The 25,575-nt window shown below is 39.6% G+C and overlaps 1 protein-coding gene across 1 annotated transcript in view; it reads right to left on the bottom strand.

Annotated features, from left to right (window-relative positions):
* Positions 1-20,631: 20,631 nt before the first annotated feature.
* The window catches only part of LOC124284343 (vesicle-associated membrane protein/synaptobrevin-binding protein-like), a 56,597-nt gene continuing 51,653 nt past the window's right edge, over positions 20,632-25,575 (bottom strand). Inside the window, 1 exon segment of the mRNA XM_046720431.1 lies at positions 20,632-25,232. Within this exon segment, the coding sequence (XP_046576387.1) occupies positions 25,059-25,232 (174 nt within the window). The 3' untranslated portion in view covers positions 20,632-25,058.

The following is a 25,575-nucleotide window of genomic DNA, read 5'->3' as shown; positions in this document are numbered from 1 at the left end:
AGTTTCAGTTTTATATCATCAGTTCACTTAAGATGCGATAAGAGAATCGATAAGAGTCACAACTGAATACACGTTTTAAGTGAAGTACGATAATGGTGGAAGATTATAGAGTCTCAAAATTGTGACTGAAAGGAATATAATTTCCTTGCACAAGTGACTGTTTAACTTCAGTTCAAATCGTTGTTTTATTTTATAAACTGAATCTTTCATTCAGCACTTGATGAATCTTTCCTTTGGTCTGTTTTAATGTAGGCGATATGTATGAAATAATTGGTATCTTTTTCAAAACTACAGATTCGGATCCACATCTTTCGCCAACAAGAAAATAGTGTAATTGATTTCGAAAAGTTTGTTTTAAGCGTGTCTGTACGTGGAAAAGACGTACAGAATACAAATGTAATCGTATTTATCATGTAAAGTCAGTGTTCCCACAACAAAGGACTGGGACGAAACACTGTATACTGTATAGTACTGTACGTTTGTCCGTGTGTGTGTGTCATTGTTCTACTCCTCTCCCATGCATGGCTATGTGTGCGTTATTGTTCTACTCCTCCCCATAGTGATGTGTGTGTCATTGTTCTACTCCTCTCCCATAGTGATGTGTGTGTCATTGTTCTACTCCTCTCCCATAGTGATGTGTGTGTCATTGTTCTACTCTTCCCCATAGTGATGTGTCTGTCATTTTTCTACTCTTCCCCATAGTGACGTGTGTGTCATTGGTGTACTCCTCCCCATAGTGATGTGTGTGTCATTGTTGTACTCTTCCCCATAGTGATGTGTGTGTCATTTTAGTGATGTGTGTGTTGTACTTGTTCCCATCCCCATAGTGATGTGTGTGTCATTGTTCTACTCTTCCCCCATAGTGATGTGTGTGTCATTGTTCTACTCTTCCCCATAGTGATGTGTGTGTCATTGTTCTACTCCTCCCCATAGTGATGTGTGTGTCATTGTTCTACTCCTCCCCATAGTGATGTGTGTGTCATTGTTCTACTCTTCCCCATAGTGATGTTGTTCTGCCCATTGTTCATTGTTCTACTCCCCATAGTGATGTGTGTGTCATTGTTCTACTCCTCCCCCATAGTGATGTCATTGTTCAACTCCTCTCCCATAGTCCCCATGTTCTACTGTGTGTGTCATTGTTCTCCTCTCCCATAGTGATCTTCCCCCATAGTGATGTGTGTGTGTTCTACTCCTGTTGTCATTTTCTACTCTTTCCCCATAGTGATGTGTGTGTCATTGTTCTACTCTTCCCCATAGTGATGTGTGTGTCATTGTTCTCCCATAGTGATGTGTGTGTCATTGTTCTACTCCTCCCCATAGTGATGTGTGTGTCATTGTTCTACTCCTCCCCATAGTGATGTATTTGTCATTGTTGTACTCTTCCCCATGGTGATGTGTGTGTCATTGTTCTACTCTCTCCCATTGTTCTACTCTTCCCATATGTGATGTGTGTGTCATTGTTCTACTCCTCCCATAGTGATGTGTGTGTCATTGTTCTACTCCTCCCCATAGTGATGTGTGTGTTCATGATGTGTGTCTACTACTCCCCTCCCCATAGTGATGTGTGTGTCATTGTTCTACTCTCCCCCATAGTGATGTATTTGTCATTGTTGTACTTCCCTACTCCTCTCCCATAGTGATGTGTGTGTCATTGTTCTACTCCTCCCCATAGTGTGTGTGTCATTGTTCTACTCCTCCCCCCCATAGTGATGTGTGATGTGTGTGTCATGTGTGTCATTGTTCTACTCCTCCCCTGTGTCATCCCCATAGTGATGTGTGTGTCATTGTTCTACTCTTCCCCATAGTGATGTGTGTGTGATGTGTGTGTCATTGTTCTACTCCTCCCCATAGTGATGTGTGTGTCATTGTTCTACTCTTCCCCATAGTGATGTGTGTGTCATTGTTCTACTCTCCCCATAGTGATGTGTGTGTCATTGTTGTCATTGTTCTACTCTCCCATAGTGATGTGTGTGTGTCATTGTTCTACTCTTCCCCACAGTGATATGTTCTACTCCTCTCCCATAGTGTGTGTGTCATTGTTCTCTCTCCATAGTCATGTGTATTGTATAGTGTCTATATCATATCCACCGTGTCTATATCACCACAGCTATTATCAGCTGAAAATTGATACAGCGCAGAGATACTATACATATTGCACATAGTTTATCTGCCCTTGGGCCTATTGAAATATGTTGTCCTTTTCATGAAATAGATTCCAAATCCCAAGTGATTTACCCTCCGTGCATTGACGACGAGTTCGTAAATAAAGTTTTAATGCCTTCGTAACTATTACTGTTCTGGATTATTATCCGAAAGTGCATCTACTTCGGCGTAAGTCATAATCCCGGTGATAAGACATCGTTCTGCCATAGATTCGATAGTACAGATGCCATACATCACGGCTATACAGCTATATACAGCAAAACTGAACTGTTTGTCAATTGGACAGCTATATTAGGCACAAAATGGCTTATCTCTAAACATAGTTTGGATTGATTGATGTACATGTTTGTTTATCTCGGTTTACGGATTATTGTGATCTTAACAGCGGTGACATTGTAGTGAAGTACATGTATTTGCTTCAAATTCTAAACATGGACTCATTTCTCGTTACAGTCTTTGAGATTGCGTTAAGTCTTATGTGTCGATTTCCAAAATGAAACAATAAATTAACCCAGACACCTACACACATAAAAATCAGTGTGAAACAAACAGATAAATGTTATAAAACTGAAAAATGTCTTATAAATTTAACTATGCTTACAAATCAAAATACTTTACCATTATGTAGTTACCATGGCAGTCACAGAACAAAATTCAATTTCAGGACAAATACAATGGCCGTATTAAATACAATAGCAGTGGTAATACTAATAGTGTCCCGAAAGTACTATTTACCTAACAGCAACAGTGGTGAGGCTTCCACAATAGCCCTAGGCTGAATATCCAGGGTTAAACGTTCAATAATAAACTGGATTAGAGATTTCATGTTACTGGATATGCCATTTTTGATCGGACCCCAACAGCACCAAAATATGTTAACTCCATTTCACTACATTGCATAGTAATACATTCCTAACAACTAATTACTGTCCAACACAATAACGTCTACTGAATCTTAACTGAAGCGATGAAATACAATTTTATTGACAACAATGAGTGACACTGCCATATGACAGAAATCATTCGTGATGTCGGTGTTCCTGCATCGTAGACGTTTGACCTGAAGGATAATAAAATAATACAACATGAAAATGCTCAAGAAGACATTGAATTTATTCGCAAAATACAAGATGATGGAGTTCGCAAAATAACAGATTCTGGAGGATAGCGTTTATCTCGGTTGAACAGTTATTCTTCGTACAGTGGGAGATTCGCGCTGCTGTAACTTGTGAAGCGATGTCTTAGGGGACATGTGATACTGAAAACCATCATGGACTTTTATTTTTTATTAATGCCGTACTTAATATTGTAAATAAAAAAATAATAATCGAGTCTTAACCAGACTATGTAGTGATTCTTGTGAGCAGTGTGATCTGGTTGTGTTTTGATGCCAAGGTCAATCTCGATTAGGTCAGCATCGTCATCGTCCGTTAGGAGAACTTATCTGCAACTGCCATCGCCATTGGCAACATAATCATCATCGCCGTACTCATCAACATCATCAGTGTCGTCGTCGCCACAGGCATTGACAACAGTAGCTCAGCGGAGTTATGAAAATGGCGTTTACATGCATAAACAACACTTACTCTTCGAAGACCCGGATCGATCCCCGACAATGTCTGTTGCCAGTTCTACTTCACTGACTATTGATAATCTATCGTCGAAATATTTATATTGATTATTGATTATCAAGCATCTTGGTGTCAACTACCTGGGAGTTTCTGGTGCCCGTGATGTGGCTTGAATATTGCTAAAAGCAGTGTAAAGCACACACGCACTCGCTCAAACCCACCCATCCAGCAACTCACTCACTCACTATAAGCATTCTGTTGGCAAGGTTTAATGTAACCATTGATAAATTAAACAGCTATTTAAATGTCAGGTTTGTCTGTTTTTGAATGTGCGAGCTGAATTACTCAACTGAGGATATATATGTACCTTAAATCAATCTCATTAAATCCAGATCTTACCGGTCCCAGTGGCTCCGGTGAAGCGGTAGTGAGCACAAAGATTTGATTTTGACGAGATTGAATTTAAATTTAAAAAAAGCTCCTTTCGAACAGCAGCAAGGAATAAAATACGTTGTTTTTCAAACACGAGTACAAACTCATCCACGATTAAGCCTATTTCGGGACGTCGTGGGTAGTAGGAGGGTGGGTCTCTCATGGGCCCATGGGGTAAGGGTTCCGCATTTTAGATTGTTAGGGCACAAGGTTGAGATTACAACAGATTAAAAGATAGGTGCTTCATTTATCCTGCTAGCTTTCTGATAAGTGAGGTTCTTGTTTCCTAATTAGCGTTGGGGAACTGCCTTATCACCGCGGAGTCTATACTGTCACCTTCCCTACCACAATAAAATAGATAAAGCGACAAAATATAGTTCGTGTAGCCTCTCTTTCAACAATGTGACTACCACGTGATGTATTCTTGCGCTGTCCACTGCACTGCGTCAAGGATCGGAAGGGTGCATCTATTAGGAGTGAGTGAGTTTAGTTTTACGCCGCTTTTAGCAATATTACAGCAATATCACGGCGGGGAACACCAGAAATGGGCTTCACACATTGTGCCCATGTGGGGAATCGAACCCGGGTCTTCGGCGTGACGAGCGAACGCTTTAACCACAAGGCTACTCCACCGCCCCGCATCTATTAGGAAGGAATGAAGGAATGCATGTGAGAGTATCTGTGATAGCAATGTCTGAGTTGTACGAGTCGTGCATACGATGTGGTATATATGGTGATACAATTCCAACATCGATGTTTAAAAGAAAACACAATTCAGCCTCTCGTAGTCATCTTCATAATCACTATCATCATATAAAACGGATTTTAGAATATTTGTATCAGATTTTGTTATCGTATAATCGATTCTGCAGCTTCTTCAACAAGGTGGTATAAGTCTTCTCCATCGTCATCATTGTCGTCATTAGCAGCAGCAGCAGCAGCAGCAGCAGCAGCAACAACAACAACATCAGCAGCAACAGCTGCAACAACCACATAACAAAATAGTATTTAGCACTGTTAATATTTATAATTACATATACATTTTCACAATGTTCATTTTTCAGGCCTTAAAAAAGGCGCATAAATATAATCGGCATCAAATGGGTTAACACCGCCCTTACAAATATATCAGCTATGTCAGCTTAAGATTGGAGGGTGCGCTGGATTTGCACTTTGAAACCATGCTACACCATCATCATAACCATTATCATATTAATCAGATCTTCAAAGGCCTCAAGCATCAAGCAATTTTAACTCTTGGTTTCTAAAACGGCAAGCTATTAGCAGACCATGCCCAAGCTATGGTTAATAATGTTTCAGGGCAATATCAGCCGAAGTGCCATCCACAAATACAAAAAAATATTTAAACAAGCTTAACAATCCGATAACCCCTCCTGCTCGTTATCAAGTATTCGATAATTCCTGTCAAGCACTTAATTTACAGCATTTCGCGAAAGTTTCCTGAAAAACAACCAGAAACGCCGACACTGAGCGTAGCCGCGAAGCGTAGTCAAATGTTAAGAATATCATTGTGTAAGATTATGTCACAGAACATATAAAAACGCCCCATCTCCTCATGTGGCTGCTTGTTCTGTCACAAATAATAAATACAGGCTCTATCATTGTATCTTGTCTCCATCCTCTGCCTCCATTGTTGTTCTGCTCCTGACGTTATCTACCGCCATCTTGAGATCGCCATCTTGTAGGGCCCTGTAGCAGTGCAATGGCGTCACTTAGACGTCGCAGCGCCTCCTATCGGCCAATCTCCGCCGTTTCAAATGGATCAGAATAGTTCTCTACATAGATATGGAAATCCTCTCCCCGGCAGCAGACTTGATCAGTCTAGGTATAGCGGTCTTCCTCACTTAATGATCGATGGAGTTCGTTCCGAATTCGCTTTTTCTGCGATTCACAATATAAATGCCAAACTTCATCCTAAGTTGTTGTTAAATTTGATGAAAACAGACAAACTAAGTGATATTAAACATGTTCGGAGGTATTACCTGATTGTATGATAACTCCAGAGTATGAAATCGGGCAATGAGTGAGGTAACATCAAGTCGATGATGAAACCTCTTGAGAAGTTTTCAAGTTGGGGAGGTGTCTGGTTCTAGAGTCGGATCAATTCCTGAGAAAGTTGACAGATCTTAACTTTGGTATAAGAAGACGGTTTGGAATGTAAAACCAAAATACAATTTTATTTCACACTGGACAGAGAGTGGTTTAAATTAGAGGACCGGTACACGTACAGTTTAACAATGCGGAAAACGATTTGTAGAATAACATCATCATCATCAACAACAACAACATCATCATGATCATCACTGCCATTATTATTACTATTCGGAAGATTCCATTCAAAATTGAATGTTCAAGGCGCTCGCGGAAGACCCGTGAAGATCCGGGTTAGAACTGATCTTCAGTAACCCATGCTTGTCGTAAGAGGCGACTAACGGGATCGGGTTGTCAGACTAGCTGACTTGGTTGACACATGTCATCGTATCCCAATTGCGTAGATCCTTGCTGTTGATCACTGGATTGTCTGGTCCAGACTCGATTATTTACAGACCGCCGCCATATAGCTGGAATATTGCTGAGTGTGGCGTTAAACAGCAAACCAACCAACCAATCGCCATCATCATCATCATTACCATTAGTATTACTATACGGAAGATTTCATTCAAAGCTGAATGTTCAAGGCGCTCACGCAACCGTTATTGCCCCGGTCAACAGATCATTGTGCACTCAACATTCATTCTCAACTCCTTGAGGAGTATTCAACTAAAATCGCCTGTGTGGCACATCATAAGACCAAGAGATCCCCACGACCGACGACCTGGAAGCAATTTACTGACTCACTATACTGAGGTATAGATGATGCACCACACAACTCAGTATCTAGCAGTCTTTAGTTCCACATCGAGGGAATGATTAAGGAGATTAGAGTGCCGGGATATGTCCCAGTGCCCCACGTCCTTAAAGTAGACCGGGCGGCAATAATGATGTATGGTATACATGTATCAAACTTATATACGGGTTGATTTAATTTCATTCACACAAACACACACAAAAGTATATATACGTGTGTGTGTGAGAGAGAGAGAAAGAGAAAGAGAGAGAGAGAGCGAGAGACAGAGAGAGAGAGAGCGAGAGAGAGAGACACAGAGATAGACAGAGAGAGAGAGAGAGGGAGAGCGAGAACGAGAGAGAGACAGAGAGAGAGTGAGACAGAGAGGGAGAGAGAGAGAGAGAATGAGAGAGAGAGACAGACAGAGAGAGAGAAAGGGAGAGAGAGAGAGACAGACAGAGAGAGAGAGGTGGGAGGGGACAGTAAACATTACGCACCTGTGATGCCTATATATAGTATATGCATCGTCTTCCAATAACCATTCCTAGTTTGTTTCCAACATGGGTGTTTACATTCTTTGGAATGGCATCTTATCGGCATGTTGGGAACCAACAGAAATCCATAAGTGTTTTCTTTCTTTTCATGATACTTTGGTGAATGATTTCTTTCTGAATGTCTTCTTTCTTCACAGTAACATAGATCCATAAGTTCATTATACAATAATGAAACTCCATGGCGATGATTGGAATGTTCAAAGCGAGGTAAGACTCTGGTTATTGACAGTCCAAAGTCAATTAAAACCCACTTTATTTGTTTGCTATTATAAACTGTATTATGTCCAGTGAACGATTACTCTGATAAGGATTACACAGGGCACTTGTCTGTCTCACAGTCACTGAACCATGATTCCCCCTCCACCAAATTCTTACTGTAGGGATGAAGCCCTCAATGAAACAAAAATATTTTTTTCACAGAGTCCAAGGGTCTCAGTTCATCTCACTTTCAAGAGCTCCTTTTCAGTTCAACAAGATCGTTTTATATTTCTTTTTTCACAAAAAAATATGTATTTGTCTGATACTAAGCGTTTGTCCAACATGTTACATGTGCTAATTACAGCGTCTTAATATGGACTGGAAACTGTTCCTGCACAAAATGAAAAACTTCCAAATTGTGTTCGAATTGATACCTAAACAAAGCAATATTTTCCTGAAGTGTAAAAAATTCATTCAATGATACATCCATATTGCTAAAACCAGGCCTGAGGCTAAATTAAGAATATCCAACAATTAGATTAATAGAGCTTATATAAATATTGATATTCAATAATGGTGATCTTATTTGACTTAAGGTCATTGTGTTAGGTACGGGTGGTATCTGATAGGGAGGAAAAATACGGCAGATCTGATAGTGACGGATGAGAAAATTTGTTATTAATCATGAATTAACTTGTTATCGGAATACTCCCCATCTTTGTTCTCAGATTGAAGTGAGCGAAAATGGAACCAAATTATTATTTCTAGCCATAAGTAGAAGGTTAGATGGTGTTTATCGCCGAATTCAGGATATTGCAGTTATATGACGTTTGTCTGTGAATAAACTCGCCTTGAGCAGGCAATCCAGTGATTGACATCATGAGCATCGATCTACGCAATTGGGATACGATGACATGCATGAACCAGATCAGTAAACTTGACCACCCGATCCCGTTAGTAGCCAGTAGCCTCTTACAACAAGCATGGGGTGATTAAGACCATGTTTAATCCGGATCTTCGCGGATAGAAAGAAAATATCAGAAATCTTCCTTTAAATTATATTCCTTACGTTAAAGGTTTGAGTATTGGACATTTATTGTGAAAATGTGTTTTCTTTGTTTCACTTATATTTGATTTCATGCTGCATGGCTGGCATTGAGTTCTTTCTTCATTTTTTTCAACTGAAACATTTTCATTGTAGGATCGCGCGAACAAGTCAACTATTGTACAGATATATAACTTAACTTATTGCGTCTGGACCAGACAAACAGGTGACTGATAGCATGACCACACGGAGCGCGATGACATTGTCCATATCCGACCACCCGATCCACTTTTGTGAGAACAATATATGCTGTTAAATCCGTGTTGTGTTCTCCATTGGAAGTCCTATATTTAAAACATGTTCTTAAAAACACGATTTCAGTTCGAAGGGTAGTTTGACAAATAAAATGTGTGTCGGTTGCTATTTTGAAACTTTGTGCCGTATGATATCGGTATGCTGGATAGCGTAAGTGAGAGTAGACTAACAACTAGTCTCTGAAATTAACATATTTTACTGAAAAAAAGTTCATAGTTAAAAAAAAAATATATAATGAAAAGGAGCCCTGAGACTTTCTTCAAAGCTAGACTTGCCACAATTTCTAGACTTGCTTCAGGGTCTGTAAGACAGACTAAAGTGAGAGTACGGGTTATTGGAAGAGCGGAAAACGGTGGGCGAAGGTAATAGATTGCAATTTGTAGTCTTCAAAATTCAAAATGGTCAAGAATACAATTCCAGCTCCGAACACAGACTGCCATACAGACTCTGAAACAAATATATACCAGATAATCCATACTTGTCTCCGATTCGCTTGGATTCGCTTTATCATATTTTATCAATATTATTTCAGAGCGTTTTTTTTTTGAAAATATGTTTATTTCAGAGACAGACCAGATGTTAGTCTGCCCTGAACATAAATTTACAAAAGCCTCTGACATCCACTTATTGATCTGGATGTGACTATAGATATAATATATTTAAAAAATTCCAAATGTTGGTTATTACGAAACCAGTGAATAGAAAAATGAATACAATAATCTGTTTGGCTCCACTTATTTTCGAACGAACTGAAAGCATATCTTCCATCCAGAACCAAAGAAGATAATAATCCGATATCGACGTCAAACACCAAAACGGACTATTGTACCACAGTCTCGCCGGGTGTTCTCGGAAATTAACAAAAAACATATTCGCACAGGTGGACTGTTATCTTAATTAATATTTCTATTTGTGTCGTCCTTGTCAGCAGAACGCATCACTGCCTTCACCGGAATTCTTATCAGATATTGACGGAGGAGATAGAGTGGCCTTTGAAATATTACAGTTATTGCTGGGCGGACTGTCCAAATTACAGCCGTATGAACAGTTTGGGTGTGTACAACGTATTGTGATGTAGTGATAAGGGACTGTGTTCATGCGTTATTACCGCAGTCGGGATGGAACTCACACGACCAACGCGTTTGGACTGCTTTGTGTGCGTTAAACATTACAGGATGTTCATTTCACAGGGGATAAATCATCGCCAGTGGTTGACTGTGACGTGGGCGTTGTCGTAATCGGTGCTACTGCAGCTGCAAGTACTACTGACTGACTGACTGACTGAGTTTAGTTTTAAGCCGCTTTTAGCAATATTCCAGCAACATCACGGCGGGGGACACAAGAAATGGGCTTCACACATTGTGCCCATGTGGGGATTCGAACCCGGGTCTTGTAGCAATATTCCAGCAATATTACGGCGGGGGACACCAGGAATGGGCTTCACACATTGTACCCATGTGGGGAATCGAACCTGGGCCCTCGGCGTGACGAGCCAACGCTTTAACCATTAGGCTACCCCACCGCCCCTGCAAGTACTACTGCTGTTACAACTACCTCTGCTAGTTTCGAGATAAAGGTTTTGTGAGTTTTGATTTTACGCCACTGTTAGAGTGAGTGAGTGAGTTTAGTTTTAAGCCGCACTCAGCAATATTCCAGCTTTATGGCAGCGGTCTGTAAATAATCGAGTCTGGACCAGACAATCCAGTGATCAACAGCATGAGCATCGATCTGCGCAATTGGAATACGATGACATGTGTCAACCAAGTCAGCGAGCCTGACCTCCCGATCCCGTTAGTCGCCTCTTACGACAAGCATTGGTTACTGAAGATCAGTTCTAACCCGGATCTTCACGGGTCCGCCACAGCCAGAGATGTTCCCTACAAAACCGAATCTGGAGCAAGTAAACCGGTGGTTGATAGCATGATCAACGACTCAAACCGTGCTTCTATTAACCTTAATCTGCCACGTCACACATTCTCGCCATCCGATCCACGTCAGCCGTCGCTAGCCAATAGCATGGGGTGCTGGGTAACTATTCTGTATATGAACTCACGGGAGTAGTTTTGGTTAGTAAACTAGTTCGCGAGTCAGTGGGGCGGTGGGGTAGACTAATGGTTAAAGCGTTCGCTCGTCACGCCGAGGGCCCAGGTTCGATTCCCCACATGGGTACAATGTGTGAAGCCCATTCCTGGTGTCCCCCGCCGTAATATTGCTGGAATATTGCTACAAGCGGCGTAAAACCAAATTCACTCGTGAGTCGGTTTCTTTTAAAAGCCGCTTTTAACACTGTTCCAGTTATATCAACGCGTGTGAACTTGCGCCGGCACCAAATGATGTATATCTCAAACGTTCAACACTTCGTTAATCGTGATTCAAACCCACGATCATCGGTTACTGGCACACCAAAGGGACGCAACTCTACAGAGCAAATTGTGACTCCTAAGACGACTGGGCCCCACTGGGCTTCCTAACAAACGGGAAGAGTTGCATTGAGCTCGAACCTGATTAAATCCGAGGCTGCCAATCGCAAGTACCGTTCTATGATATATACTTAATATTTAATGACTAGAGAATATCAGTTGAAAGATATATACAGCCTGCATTTTGCTTGGACTGACTGAATTAAATGTTAATGTTTATACCAAATTTTGAAAATCAACTCTACGGTTTAGATACACATATAACTTTGATTTTTGGATTAAGGTTTATAAAAAGACTTGATTAATAGAAAGCCACTTTTTTATCGCTAGTCTTACCGATATTGTTTTCTTAAAACCCTTGGGACTGTGATTGAAAAGATAAATGTAAGATATCAAAAAGGCTATTTTAAGTCGGTCGATTGAAATAAAAAAAAGATACTAAGTATACATAAAACACGTCTTATTTATGTATTCACTAAGTATACTCTTTAAAAAGTAGGGGAACCTGAACTTTCAATTTGGATAGGAAGTATAAGCGTTAACAAACTTTTCAAAGACAGACATCTTATGAGCGCACCACCATTTCTCATAATCACCCCCACCCCTAAACACAACGCATGGGATGCACGTGCACAACGCAGTAGCCCCATACACGTGCATGGGGTGTCATTCTTGATTTTGACGGTTTTCAAGAAGGTCGATAAATCACTGTAGACCATTAATTTTGACAATCATCTTGCATCACACAGTTGATTTTGACGATTTTGTTTCTAGCCGTTTTTCTTTTGTTTGAAAATGAAACTCGTACTTCAAATTTCCCGTCATACACCAGTCATCATTCAAGAGCGATTACTGTACAAACAACTATGGTCATAAGGAAGTGCAAGTGGTGATGCAACATATGTTATGTTTGTGATCACACTTTCAAAGTAAAGTACATATTCTAGTACTTTTGATAGGTTGAGTCCGATCCGGGATTCGAACCCACAACCTCAGAGTCAGGCACCTAATCGCCAGCACACAAAGCCAGACGCCTAACCCGCTCAGCCATCGCGACTTCCAACTTGTAAGTGTAAGAAAGTGTAATCCCAAATATAACATATGTTACATGTCACCACTTTCTAACTCATATGAGCGAAATATTCTCAAGCACGACGTTAAACCCAATTTCACCTCACCTCACATCTAAATGACAGTGTGTAATCAAGTGGTGATATACTCTCAAAACAGTCATTGTCATATCAACATTGATTGACTCCGATATATCTCCCAATTTTTCAATCGTAAATTTAAAAAATGAAGTTCCTCTACTTTTTTAAGAGTATACGTAATATCCATCGAGTTTATCAGGGTGTAACTGACCTGAAGGGAAGCGAGGACTTTACTGCAGCTGAAAAGCGTGTTTCTGTATGAGCCTTAGTTTATCGATGGAGGCAATATAATATGTAGTTAAAGACTCTCTGTTGTAACAAGTAGAACTGATGTTTTCATTAGAGAAGTGTTGTGTAGAAAACTTTACGCAATTTTCCTACCAGTATGTATAAGTGTCTTTGTTGTTTGCCGCCGGCGTTATGACGGCGGTCTGTAAATAATCGAATCTGGGTCATACAATCCAGTGATTGGCATGAAATGTCCTTAGAAGCGGCTAACGTTATTGGCGGACAAGGTGGATGGATTTCACCGTATCTCAGTTGTGTAGATTGATGCTCAAGGTGTCAGTCACTGGATTGTCTGGTCTAGATTCGACATTTTGCGCATAGTTTTACCGCTGCGGCTTGAAACAGAAACAACAACATGCAACATGCAACAACACTGTATTAATGGTCGTTATGGTTACAGTGCGTGCATCGATTGTTGATGTTATTAGTAATTTTATTGCTAATAGTCGCAATTGCTCGAGAGAAGGCCCAGATATATTTTTCATGGCGCGAAAAACAACATTCCATACACCAACTCACCAACAACACCTATTCAAATCGTCCATGTATTTTCATTTCGCTAATCAGACACATGGATATGAAGATAGAATTGTGTTTTATATCATGGTTTCAATTTCCTGTTGTTCTTTCGCGGTTCCGTCGAAACAAGCATTCGCACCTGTCGGATTAAATTAATATTTTATCTACAGGATCTTCTATTACAAACCATGCGTGTTGAAGCCTGTAAACGTGGAAATGCGTGTTTTAACGAAAACGGTCCTTTTTCTTACAGAACTATTTGTTCCTTTTTAGAGTACAGAGTCCCGATCCACAAAGCGCTCGTAGTGCTACGACATTCGTTAGCATATGGTAAACTATAGAGTTACGACAGGTCGTAACGTTACGAACGATTTGTGGATCGCGACCCAGTGATAGGAATTCCCCCTTCCCGGCCGCACCCCCCTAAAACCATGTATTCTGAGTCTCATTGCTCACAGAAACAATTGAGTTAGTTTAGTTGCACGCCGCTATCAGCAATATTCCAGCAATATCACGGCAGGGGACACCAGAAATGGGCTTCACACATTGTACCCATGTGGGGAATCGAACCCGGGTCTTTGGCTTGACGAGCGAATGCTTTAACCACTGGGATACCCTACTGCCCCCTCACAGCTAGAACCTGATTACTACTCAACATTAAAAACACAATGTATAAAGCGGAAAATGTGATTTTCTTGAAATCGGAGAGGATATTAATTTGGTTGCGTGGAAACTTTTTGCCGTTGTACAATGTAACCTTAGCGCTACGACAGTAGTAAGTTCATGTTCATGTATGGGAATAACGATTACCTTACCAAAGATCGCATTGTGTGAAGCACCCTGGTCTCTGATCTTCAGTAACCCATGCTTGTCGTAAGAGGCGACTCACGGGATCGGGTGGTCAGGCTCGCTGACTTTGTTCACAGATGTTGTGGCATCCCAATTGCGTAGATCGATGCTCATGCTGTCGATCGCAGGATTGTCTCGTCCAGACTCGATTATTTATAGACCGCCGAATTCAGGCGAAATTCAGGCGAAAAACATGCCAACTTTTCTATACTTTACTGTGATGCGTTAGCAATTAGGTTTTACTGTTACTTGCTTCATTATCATATTAATCGGTGCATTTGTATGTATGCATTCGTAGCTTAGCCTTAGGTTAGCAATACATTCTAACAGAATATCAACTGTCGTACAAAATCGTCTCATTGTCTGGTCCAGACACGATTGTTTACAGACCGCCACCATATAATATTGCTGAGTGTGGCATAAACAACAAAAAAACAAACAAAACAAAACAAAACAAAACCCTGCTTGACATCAGTCAAAGAATCTGTATCCAAACATAGCAAGTACGATATAATAGTTGTTATCCATAAAAGTTGTCATTTTGGGTAACGCTGTCCGGGAAAGAGCCAATTCATCATTATGATCACAGAGAACAAATGAGATTAATTACTTTTATTCTATATATTTTAAAAAATCATAACATGTGTATTCATATGCGAGAAGTTCATTACTTTGGTAACAGCATTAATCGAGCGCTATGGCTCTAGCCACAGTGGCATGTTATTTGTATGTATGCATTCTTAGCTTAGGTTAGCAATACATTCTAACACTGACTGACTGACTGACTGAGTTTGGTTTTTACGCCGCTTTTAGCAATATTCCAGCACTTTCAGACGCGGTAGAGTAAGATTAGTGTTCCTTTTTGTGTGAAATAGGTACCACATGTGTTCGTGTGCCAAAATGGCAACTTACGAAAGGGTCTTGTCATCGAAATGTCATGGATGGGTCATGACTGAGTCAAGAATAGCATAGCAAATTTCCCCAAAATAAAGAGCACTTTTCTTTGTCATAAAAGTGTGTGATATGAATTACGTTACTGAAAATATAGAATACATCAAAGAGCGTCAGATACATTATTTTAGGTTGAATCGCCGTATCAAATGCGATGTTATCAGTGTTCTGCGTACCGTTCTTTTAAGTCACGAATGTCCTCAAAATAGATCCTCGAATACCGTATGCCAAAATGCGTTTGGCAGCCTTGAGATCATGAGATCACATTGAAATGTGTCATTTTCAATTAAACTTATATCTTTTTACAGACTGTGTAAATACTCGTGGTGATGAGAGACTAGGTGTTTAATAGTACGGTGCTTCTGCTGTTAGTGACCCAATGACAATTTTAGATTTGGCTTGTTCTAAAGATGAATCAACGGCACACATTATTCAGAATGCTAGCTATACCACATATTAGCCCGAAAGAGTAGTCTCCCTTGTTTAGTAAAAAGGATATTATGAACGCTTCGAATTGGCGTTTCAGACTGTGGAATAATAATCATTAATACTGTCTTGTAACGACCACTCGTCAAAACGTACATGAGCAGATTGTTTGCAATGAGGAGGTTTAATTTTACACGTATTAGAACGCTTTGAACTAATATAAGGGCTCGCCATCGAGTTCAGGAAAGCTCAAGTTTTGCACGTCTCAGACGTTGGTGAAATCCATGGGCACCAGTAATGTGCTGTCAGAGATGTTTCGCGCTCAGTAATACGTGCGACGTTAAACATTTTGAAGGAAAATCTTTCACCTCACCATGACTCTAATTTGAAATGTATTGTCTCCATGTGTGACAGTGTGTGGCTTATCCAGTGTCCATGTGTGTTTGGCTTATCGAACAGTGTTTGGTTTATCCAGTGTCCATGTGTGACAGTGTTTGCCTTATCAGTGTTTGGCTTATCCAGTGTCCATGTGTGACAGTGTTTGGCTTATCGAACTTCCAGTGTTTGTGACAGTGTTGTTTGCCTTATCCAGTGTCCATGTGTGACCATGTTTGGCTTATCGAACTTCCATGTGTAACAGTGTTTGGCTTATTATCGTGACTTCCATGTGTGACAGTGTTTGGCTTATCCAGTGTCCATCGAACTGTGTAACAGTGTTTGGCTTATCCAGTGTCCACATGTGACAGTGTTTGGCTTATCCCATGTGTCCATGTGTGACTTATCGAACTTCCATGTGTAACAGTGTTTGGCTTATCCAGTGTCCATTTTGTTTGGCTTATCCAGTGTCCATTCCATGTGTGACAGTGTTTGGCTTATCCTTCCAGTGTCAGTGTGTGTGTGTGACAGTGTTTGGCTTATCCAGTGTCCATTTGTGAGTGTTTGGCTTATCCACTGTTTGCCCATGTGTGTGACAGTGTTTGGCTTATCCATTTGTGACATGTTTGGCTTATCCACTTTCCATGTTGGTTTGGCTTCCCCAGTTTTCATGTGTGACAGTGTTTGGCTTTCCATCCAGTGTGTCCATGTGTGACAGTGTTTGGCTTATCCAATGCCCATGTGTGACAGTTTTTGGTTTATCCAGTGTCCATTTGTGACAGTGTTTGGGTTATCCAGTGTCCATTTGTGACAGTGTTTGGTTTATCCAGTGTCCATGTGGTTTTGGTTTTGTATCAATATGTATCTCTGTGACATGAGTACTAAAATATAAAATATAATTTACTTATCCCAATTTATTCCAAATTGGCTTATCTCAAAATCATTATTATATTTGAAACTTTAACTAAATACACAGTTTTTACCTGGATGTCCATATCCATTCAAAATTTTATTCCCTCACTCATGGCTTTAAATATGGCATCCACGTAAGCAACATCAACTTAACTGTTGGAAGCAGCTGTAAACATCAACACAACAACCCAACACAATATGACTGACTGACTGACTGAGTTTAGTTTTACGCCGCTTTTAGCAATATTCCAGCAATATCACGGTGGGGGGACACCGGAAATGGGCTTAACACATTGTGCCCATGTGGGGAATCGAACCCGGGTCTTCAGCGGATTGACGAGCCAACACTTTAACCACTAGGCTACCCACCGCCCCTATACAATATAGACTAATGCTTAGTCTCTGAATATATATAATATTGATAATAACAAAGAAGCCCATATAAATTGAAAAGAAGCCCCAGGGCGACCAGAGATTAAGAACCTGAGGAGGTTTATTTAGGGCTTTAGCGCTGCAGAGAGGTCTTGGCAGTAGAGAAAATAATGTGGTTCAGGGACTGTGAGACAGACTAGGTTTGATAAGGGGTATACTTGGCCCATGCATATCTGAATCATATCATCATTCACCAAAAGTGATTATGGATTAGTAAACAAGCTTATGTGAATAATGTTCCATTACATTTTTACATGTACATAAATACATCAAATATTAGATAATAAACAGCATGATAAGAGAGCAAGCAACCTGTGCATATTACATCTTAGTTACACATCAAATGTTCAATTGAATGTTTACATCTTATGGTGACATGATTTGGACAGATGAAGAACTAATGCAATGTGTCTTCATAGGAATGGCAGCTGGAGCAGGATGGATTTATAGATATATGCTGTTCAAACACGTATGCATTCAAATCACTACACCCAAGTGAGAGGCAAGAATGGACTATTTGGCAAAAATGTGTACTAAAATTTAAGTCAAAACTAATGTCAGTTTGATGTTTGTAATAACTTGTTCTCCCCTTTTGATATAAGAGCAATGGTGGGGAAGAAGTAGTCTAGCTAGGCTAGGGAGGGAGGGAGGAGAGAGACTTTAGCCTAGCCCAAACTTGGGGTAAGAATATCCTACGACAAAACTTCCCTGGGGGATGCTGTGGGTGAGCTGGCTAAGGCGCCAGGCTGGTGATCCGGCGAGTTTGAGGTGACGAGATTGAGCCCACCTGTGACCGGGTGTAAAAACCTTGGAGTCAACTTTGTGTGAAGACTCTTTCAGTGGTTGTCACAATCCCTAGTGTACAGTACACAACCCTGTGCAATTAAAAGAACCCATGAATCTGTTGGTATATGACCAGATGGTGGCCACATGAACACGTGCAAACACTTAGTTGTGGGTACAGCAACGTGCAGTGAACTTCGACAAAGTACTGTGAAAATGTGTCCCAGTCCACCCAGCTGTGAATGGGTACCTCGTAAGGATAAGAAAAAACGCAATAACTCATAGCGCCTAGTGGCTGCAAGAGTTGTATACTCCCCGGGGAGTTGAGATTGATAATACAATGTGCAGTTGAGATTGACATCCAGTGATCGAGGGGAAAAAATGTCAGCGCCTTGAGCATGTATTAGATACATGGATATGTGCGCTATATAAATATCCTATAATAACAAGAAGACAAAGTCATCAATATCCCCCGCAATGACAAAATACTCTTCATGATTATGTCTTTGAGTTATGATTATGTCAAATATTTAGGTGTGTATATAGAAAAGGCAAAGGAGAGTATTGAACGGTTTTTAAAGTTATGCTCCAGAAAGGAGCACTATCACCAATTTCAGTCTATGTCAAACTTATTGCAATGGAAACGCCAAAAATATTTGATTCAGAATTCCAAAACTACCAAAAGGCACCAGTACACCACCAGATCTATCTATGTGCCAAGTTTGGTGAAGAAATAGTGAACGGTTTTAGAGTTCTCCTCCGGAAAAAAGCGCACTACCACCAATTTCAGGCTAAGTCAAACTTGTTGCCATGGAAATGCCAAAAATATTTTATTCAGAATTCCAAAACTACCAAAAGGCACCAGTACACTACCAGATCTATCTATGTGCCAAGTTTGGTGAAGAAATATAGAACAGTTTTAGAGTTCTGCTCCGGAAAGGAGCACTATCACCAATTTCAGGCTAAGTCAAACTTGTTGCCATGGAAACGCCAAAAATATTTTATTCAGAATTCCAAAACTACCAAAAGGCACCAGTACACCACCAGATCTATCCATGTTCCAAGTTTGGTGAAGAAATAGTGAACGGTTTTAGAGTTCTGCTCGAAAAGACAACCACTAATTTCATTCTAAGTCGAACTTGACCATGGAAACGCCTGGAAATATTTTATTCACAATTCCAAACTACCAACGGCACCAGTACACCACCAGATCTATCCATGTTCCAAGTTTGGTGAAGAAATAGTGAACGGTTTTTACACTGCTCCTCGAAAAGACAAATGTGCACGGGATTTAATAAAAACACGCTATATAATAAAAAAATAATAATAATAGCTAGGCTAGAATCTACCCCCTTTTCATAGGAAACACAACAAAATATCCTAGTTTAAACAGGGGGAAACTTTGGCCTGGGGGGTCGGGGGAACGACTTTAGCCTAGCCCAAACTTTCCCCGGGGTAAGAATATCCTACGACAAAACTTCCCTGGGGAAAGTTTGGTCTAGGCCAGATTCTCCCCGGCGAAAGTTTAGACTGGGGAAGAAATGGCCTGCTACACCGGGTTAGAATTGGTCCTCAGTCACCCATGCTTGTCGTAAGAGGCAACTAACAGGATCGGGTGGTCAGACTCGCTAACTTGGTTGACACATGTCATCGTATCCCAATTGTGTAGATCGAAACTCATGCTGTCAATCACTGGATTGTCTGATCCAGACTTGATTGTTTACAGACCGCTGCACATAGCTGCAATATTGCTGAGTGTGGCGTAAATCAACCAACCAACCCCCCTAAATATTGAGAATATCCCTGTCAAGGTTATGTGGTATAGTTGTACCATTTAACATTATAGCATGTCACCATGTTACATTACCTGATCAACTGGAAAGGCTGATGTCACCTATCCCAGATGTGTTCATTAATGCTCATAATGTCAATCACTCAAACCAAGTTAAAGAACAAAACTGGAATTCTAATTGTGGCAAAAATCCATCAGGCCAGACCAATTGTATTTCTTGCTTTACGGATTGTTGTCCTCAGAAAACCTAAAGGCAGGAGGGGTGGAAAAATTGAAAAAATCACCAAAGTAATATTCCTCTTAAATGCTAAAAGTATTTTACATTTTGCAATTTATGAAGTGTATATGGGACAAAAAACAGACTAAAGAAAATTTCTTGCAAGTTTCGATTTTTGGCCGATAAACATTAGGATCTTATTTTTTGAGCAGTAAAAATTAATTTTTTCTTATTCTTGAAAAAATATGACTGGCAGATCCGTAAAACAAGAAATAAAAGTGGTATGGCCTCAAACACCTGCTTGACTGCATTTATAAGACAAATAATCAGACGGTCTTTAATTTGTTTTGAGTAGTATATGTTACAACAAAGAAAACAAAACCAACAGCATGATGATCTGGAACGTTCTTTATTCGGTAGAATAAAGTATTGCAAGATGAACTAAAATGCTTAATCAAGATGGTTCCAGTTTTAGCCACATCCTGGACCCAATTGTCCAAATTAGTTGAATAAATTAATACATTTATACAGAATCAATGCTAACCTTTACTGCAAATCAAACTCAGATTTCAGTTAACTGGCAACCGGATGTCGCAGTTAACTGTCAACTAGATTACCCATCGTCAGGTGAGTATGTACCACATAAGTACATGTATTTGTACTCTCTGGGACAACAGAAACACTGTGTAACCTAAACTTCCATCTTCTACCTCTAACATGGCACCACAAACAAATGGACATTTGGATCAATTTCCAATAAATGTACGTTTAATATTCTTTATTTTAATGTGTTTCTTCAGTCCAAAGATAATTTTCTAGGTTTTGTGTTCTGTAAATACATGCACTGAAGTGAAGTTCAACACGCACAGTGTTTAAATGTCCAGTGAGTTAAGAGTGTTTTTCGTAAGTATTCTTGAATTTCTGGACCATTTGTGACCCCTCCTCCCCATTAGATTAACTCAGTGATAAGCTTGGTAACGTAAGGTATATTACAACAATGCATTAGTCAAACAATAGCTGCTGTTTGTGGACATAATCAGTAGTTATAATACACTAACAAACATCAACAGCGATAAATTATATACACACCTCACCATGACCAAAACCTACAGCACAGGCAGCAGTAAGCACATCCTCTTATCATTGGCAGAAGCACCTAACAGGTTTTGATAGGAAATCTGTTACAATCCAGAATCATTTCTTATTGTGTTGTAGTTTTACACCCACCCACCTTGTTACAAAGGGAGGTAACTCATATTGTTGATGAAGGTACACCTCTATTTAATTAATGACTGCTTAGCAATAAGCACTGTTTATGAGCATATTTGGAGAGAGTATATAAAAAATAATCACTTCACAATTATATGAAGTCACATTCTTATTTGTTTGGTCTTATGTCAAAATGAAAACTTATCAATAGAGCAACATTAGCAATTTAAGATAATTACTGACTTCGATATTTTAAAACAGTATGTTTTAATAGTGAAATCTACAAAATTAATACCCTGTTATGATGTCTGTGATCCCACAGCTTATGAGTACATAACCACTACTGCCTGTGATAAGTTTGGCGTCTTTCCATTCGAAATAGGAAGGACTTACTGCATATCCAAAATGTATATCACAATATTGAATTTCTCTTGCAAACTAAACCACTAGAAACCAAGGCACACATTTCCACTTTGCAACAAAGACGGGGAAGCAAGGTGGCAGGCAGTGTGCTCTCAACTGAAATTAAATTTAAATCTAAAACTTGATTCTAATAAAATAACTATCTAAAAATGTAGTCAAGAGTTATGGAAGTTAACATTGGAAAATAACATTAAAATTTAAATATTTGAAAGTCTTTTTGTATCATAACCATTACCAAATATTAAAATAGATGTTCATATCCATGCTACTCTAAACTCATAGGTAAAGCTCTTCACAGTGAAACTATTATACAGATAATATTCATAAATATATCCATTCTTTCATTCAGTTCTATTTCCACAGATTCCAATATCTCAAACTAACAACATCCTGTGTGAATTCCCAGGGATGCGACTAATCTGATATACGGTACTCCAGAAGTGGGATAACTCTGACAACAGGCTAAATAACGATACGGGTTCAACCAATCATATCCATAGTTACTGGTTGAAATTATAATGTTCCAGGGGAGTAATGAGACCAGTGAATGAATTGGGTTTATTCCAGTCATAATAAAGTAGCAGATGCCAACATGGGCTTCACAATATGTACCCATGTGGAGAACCACACCTTGACTTCAGAATGACAGTGTAGCATTAACCAGGGTGCACCAGGCCAATACAGGGCCAGGTTCCACAAAATGATCCAAGTTATAACTATTGTCCGTCAGTCTATTGGAGTAACTCCCTTTATGGAACAAGTCCTAATGCCAGAGCAACTGTTCATCTTTTCTCGATGACGCTAGGTTGGTGTAGTTTTAGTAACCGCAATGTAGTTGTATGTTTGTCAGATAGTAAAACCTTTAATAAGTGGTTTGGTGGTGATCGGGACTTGTACCTGGCTATTTGGAGATGTGTTTATATAAGCAGCATACATGTCCTGGATCAGCAGTTATTGGCATATATTGCACAACCAATATGGGCAAATCAGCACTATTTATCTAGCTTTGTGTGAATTGTTTCTGGTGGAAATAAGGCTATTATTGTTTCTATTATCACTTAAATTCATCCACATGCTTCATTCCATCTAGTTCTTGACATATTTGAATCCTACATTCTACAGAAACTAGCTTGTGTCTACAACAGGCCACTAGGCTGTTCAGCATTAGAAACAAACCCACTGGTCTGGACTTACAGGCTCTACACATCTTGTTGAAATGATTCTCTTCCTGCATTTTGGTTTAGAAACATCAGCAACAGCTCTCTGTACAAAGAAGTAACTGACTTTGTTTATTTTATAATTATAGTTAAGTATGGTCTTACAACACTTTTACCAATATTCAGTCAATCATGGTAGGGGATACCAGAATGAGCTTCACACATTATACCCATGTGGGAAATTGATCTCAGGCTTTTGGCATGACAAGCAAATGCTATAACCTCAGGGCAACAATATTTCCCTTTGATCTGATGAGGGACATACTTGCACCTGTTTCAAGTTAAGGTCGTCACATTTTAATAAGATCAAGTGACAAACCAAAAATTTTCTGTGTGAAAACTCAAGTCATTACCTGCCAGATTGATCAACGAAATGCCCTTTGAATTTGTTTGATCACTGTTTGAGCCAAGTCCCCACAAGACCAGAGGAAAGTGTTTAAATGACTAGATAATTATCTAATCCTAACACTGGGTCAATGAGAGTTTCTAATGCTGATAGTCCAGACCAAATTCTCATGGAAGCTCAAGCACTGTGGAAACAGGAGACAATGCTAGGCACTGGTCACATGTTAACATCCCATTCATACACACTTTACAATTGCTGATTGCCACATCAGTTTTGGACTGGTACGACCTTTGAGATGGAATAGTAACCGTACCATTTAGCAGCGGGAACGCTATTTCTCAGAGCAACATTTAGCCTCGGTTAAATGCAAAACTGTTTCCCTAAAAATAACAAAACCCATCACACTTTCTGTAGTATAAATGTTCATTCAGTTGTCTTCACAATGAGTAGTACTGATATAATTGGAATAATGTATGTTTGGTATAAAAATGATAATGGTTATTTCTGACCTTAATTCAAGTGAGAGGAATATGCCCTACCTTCTTACTCCACTCTAATAAAAGTAATTACCTTGGTGCATCAGGGATTTATTTAGGATTCAAAACTAAATCAGCAGAAAAATAAGGAAAAACCATAATTTTTTTCACAAATAGGATTTTATTTAAAGTCTATATTTTCATATATTCAGTTGTATTTCACAGAGGCCAAACTAACATAAAACCCTTTTTTGTGTATTGGTACTGTTATCAGTGAAATGCAGGCCACCCCTGCAAAGCAATATCATTTACACGTGACTTTGTGAACTTCAAACTCGAAGTTGAGAATTTTTACTGACAATTGCTTCAGGCTTGAGGCGTGAGATCTGGCCTCAAAGCAGGTCTAATTATGTTTCTATGCAGACCAGAATTTTCAAACAAAATATTCCACCAGAATATCAAAGATATATAATTTTCAAATGAAATATTCTATGTAATGTGCTGATGGGAAACAAACAATTGCAAACAGTTTCACAATTTTCAAAACAACCTTCATGCCTATGTACATAAAATCATTCCCGCAGATTTGTCTGAACACTAATTCAAATTTGGGAGAAAAGAATCATAAAGACTCAGAGACGTTACATGACAGAAAAAAATTAAAAAATAATCAAAAGGTCAAATTACAGCGATTGGGAGCCTTAAACGATTAAATGATCTAAATTGGCCACAAATTTACTCGAATCCAGCACATGCCTATTGACACAGCACGTCATGGGGAAAACGTAATTACACAGTAAGCAAGGAAATATACAAGCGACCAGTCACTCAAAGTACTGGCGGAAATCTACAACATTTCAATGCCTTTACATTCTCACAAATAGAACCTTAGTTTTTGCATTATTTATTCCGTCAGTGCAACAATGAATCATGTCCTGTACCTGCCCTCACCCTGGAGATGGTCTATTATCTTGCCGTCATATCCTGGCAATGGTTTTTTCCGCCAACCGCCTACACTAGTGGTACACTCAATCTCCAGGCAATCAAACAGACCGGATTGTCTCCCCTTGAAAACTGAATACAGGTTATCCCCTTGAAACTGAATAGGGTTTGTTAAAAGTTTCTTGTTTTGTTTGTTTGATAAGATTAGAGGATAAATTTGCCGATAATGAAGCCTAGTATTACAGCTGCAATGATGTATACGACTGGGGGGAGAGCCATGGCTGGGTTGGCCTGTGTTGACATCGACGAGGACGAGGATGTGGGCGTGGAGGATACAGTGTCTTTTATTGCCACTTTCCGCAGACGGACACCCTCATCCTGTAAGAAAACAACGCATGAATGACAAGACTGTAATTCACTTCACTCTTGATTCTAAGTACACAAAATGCTTGCCAACAGTTTCTCATGAACAGTCAAGTTTTATCTGTCCTTAGCAAACCATGAAGATCTGAGTTAGAATTGGTCTTCAGCAACTCAAACTTGTCATAAATTACAGGTTGGAAGATCAGGCTCACTGACTTGGTAGTGCATGTCATTATATCCCAAATGTGTAGGTTAATACTCCTGATGTCAATCACTGGATAGTCTGATCTTGACTCGATTATATACAGACCACCGTCATATAGTTGGAATACTGCCGAGAGCTGCGTTAAACAACTGA

This window comes from Haliotis rubra, unplaced genomic scaffold (assembly GCF_003918875.1).
Source record: "Haliotis rubra isolate DU_JTF1 unplaced genomic scaffold, ASM391887v1 Scf11, whole genome shotgun sequence".
Classification (NCBI taxonomy): domain Eukaryota; kingdom Metazoa; phylum Mollusca; class Gastropoda; order Lepetellida; family Haliotidae; genus Haliotis; species Haliotis rubra.
This window is presented reverse-complemented; position numbering and strand designations above follow the sequence as displayed.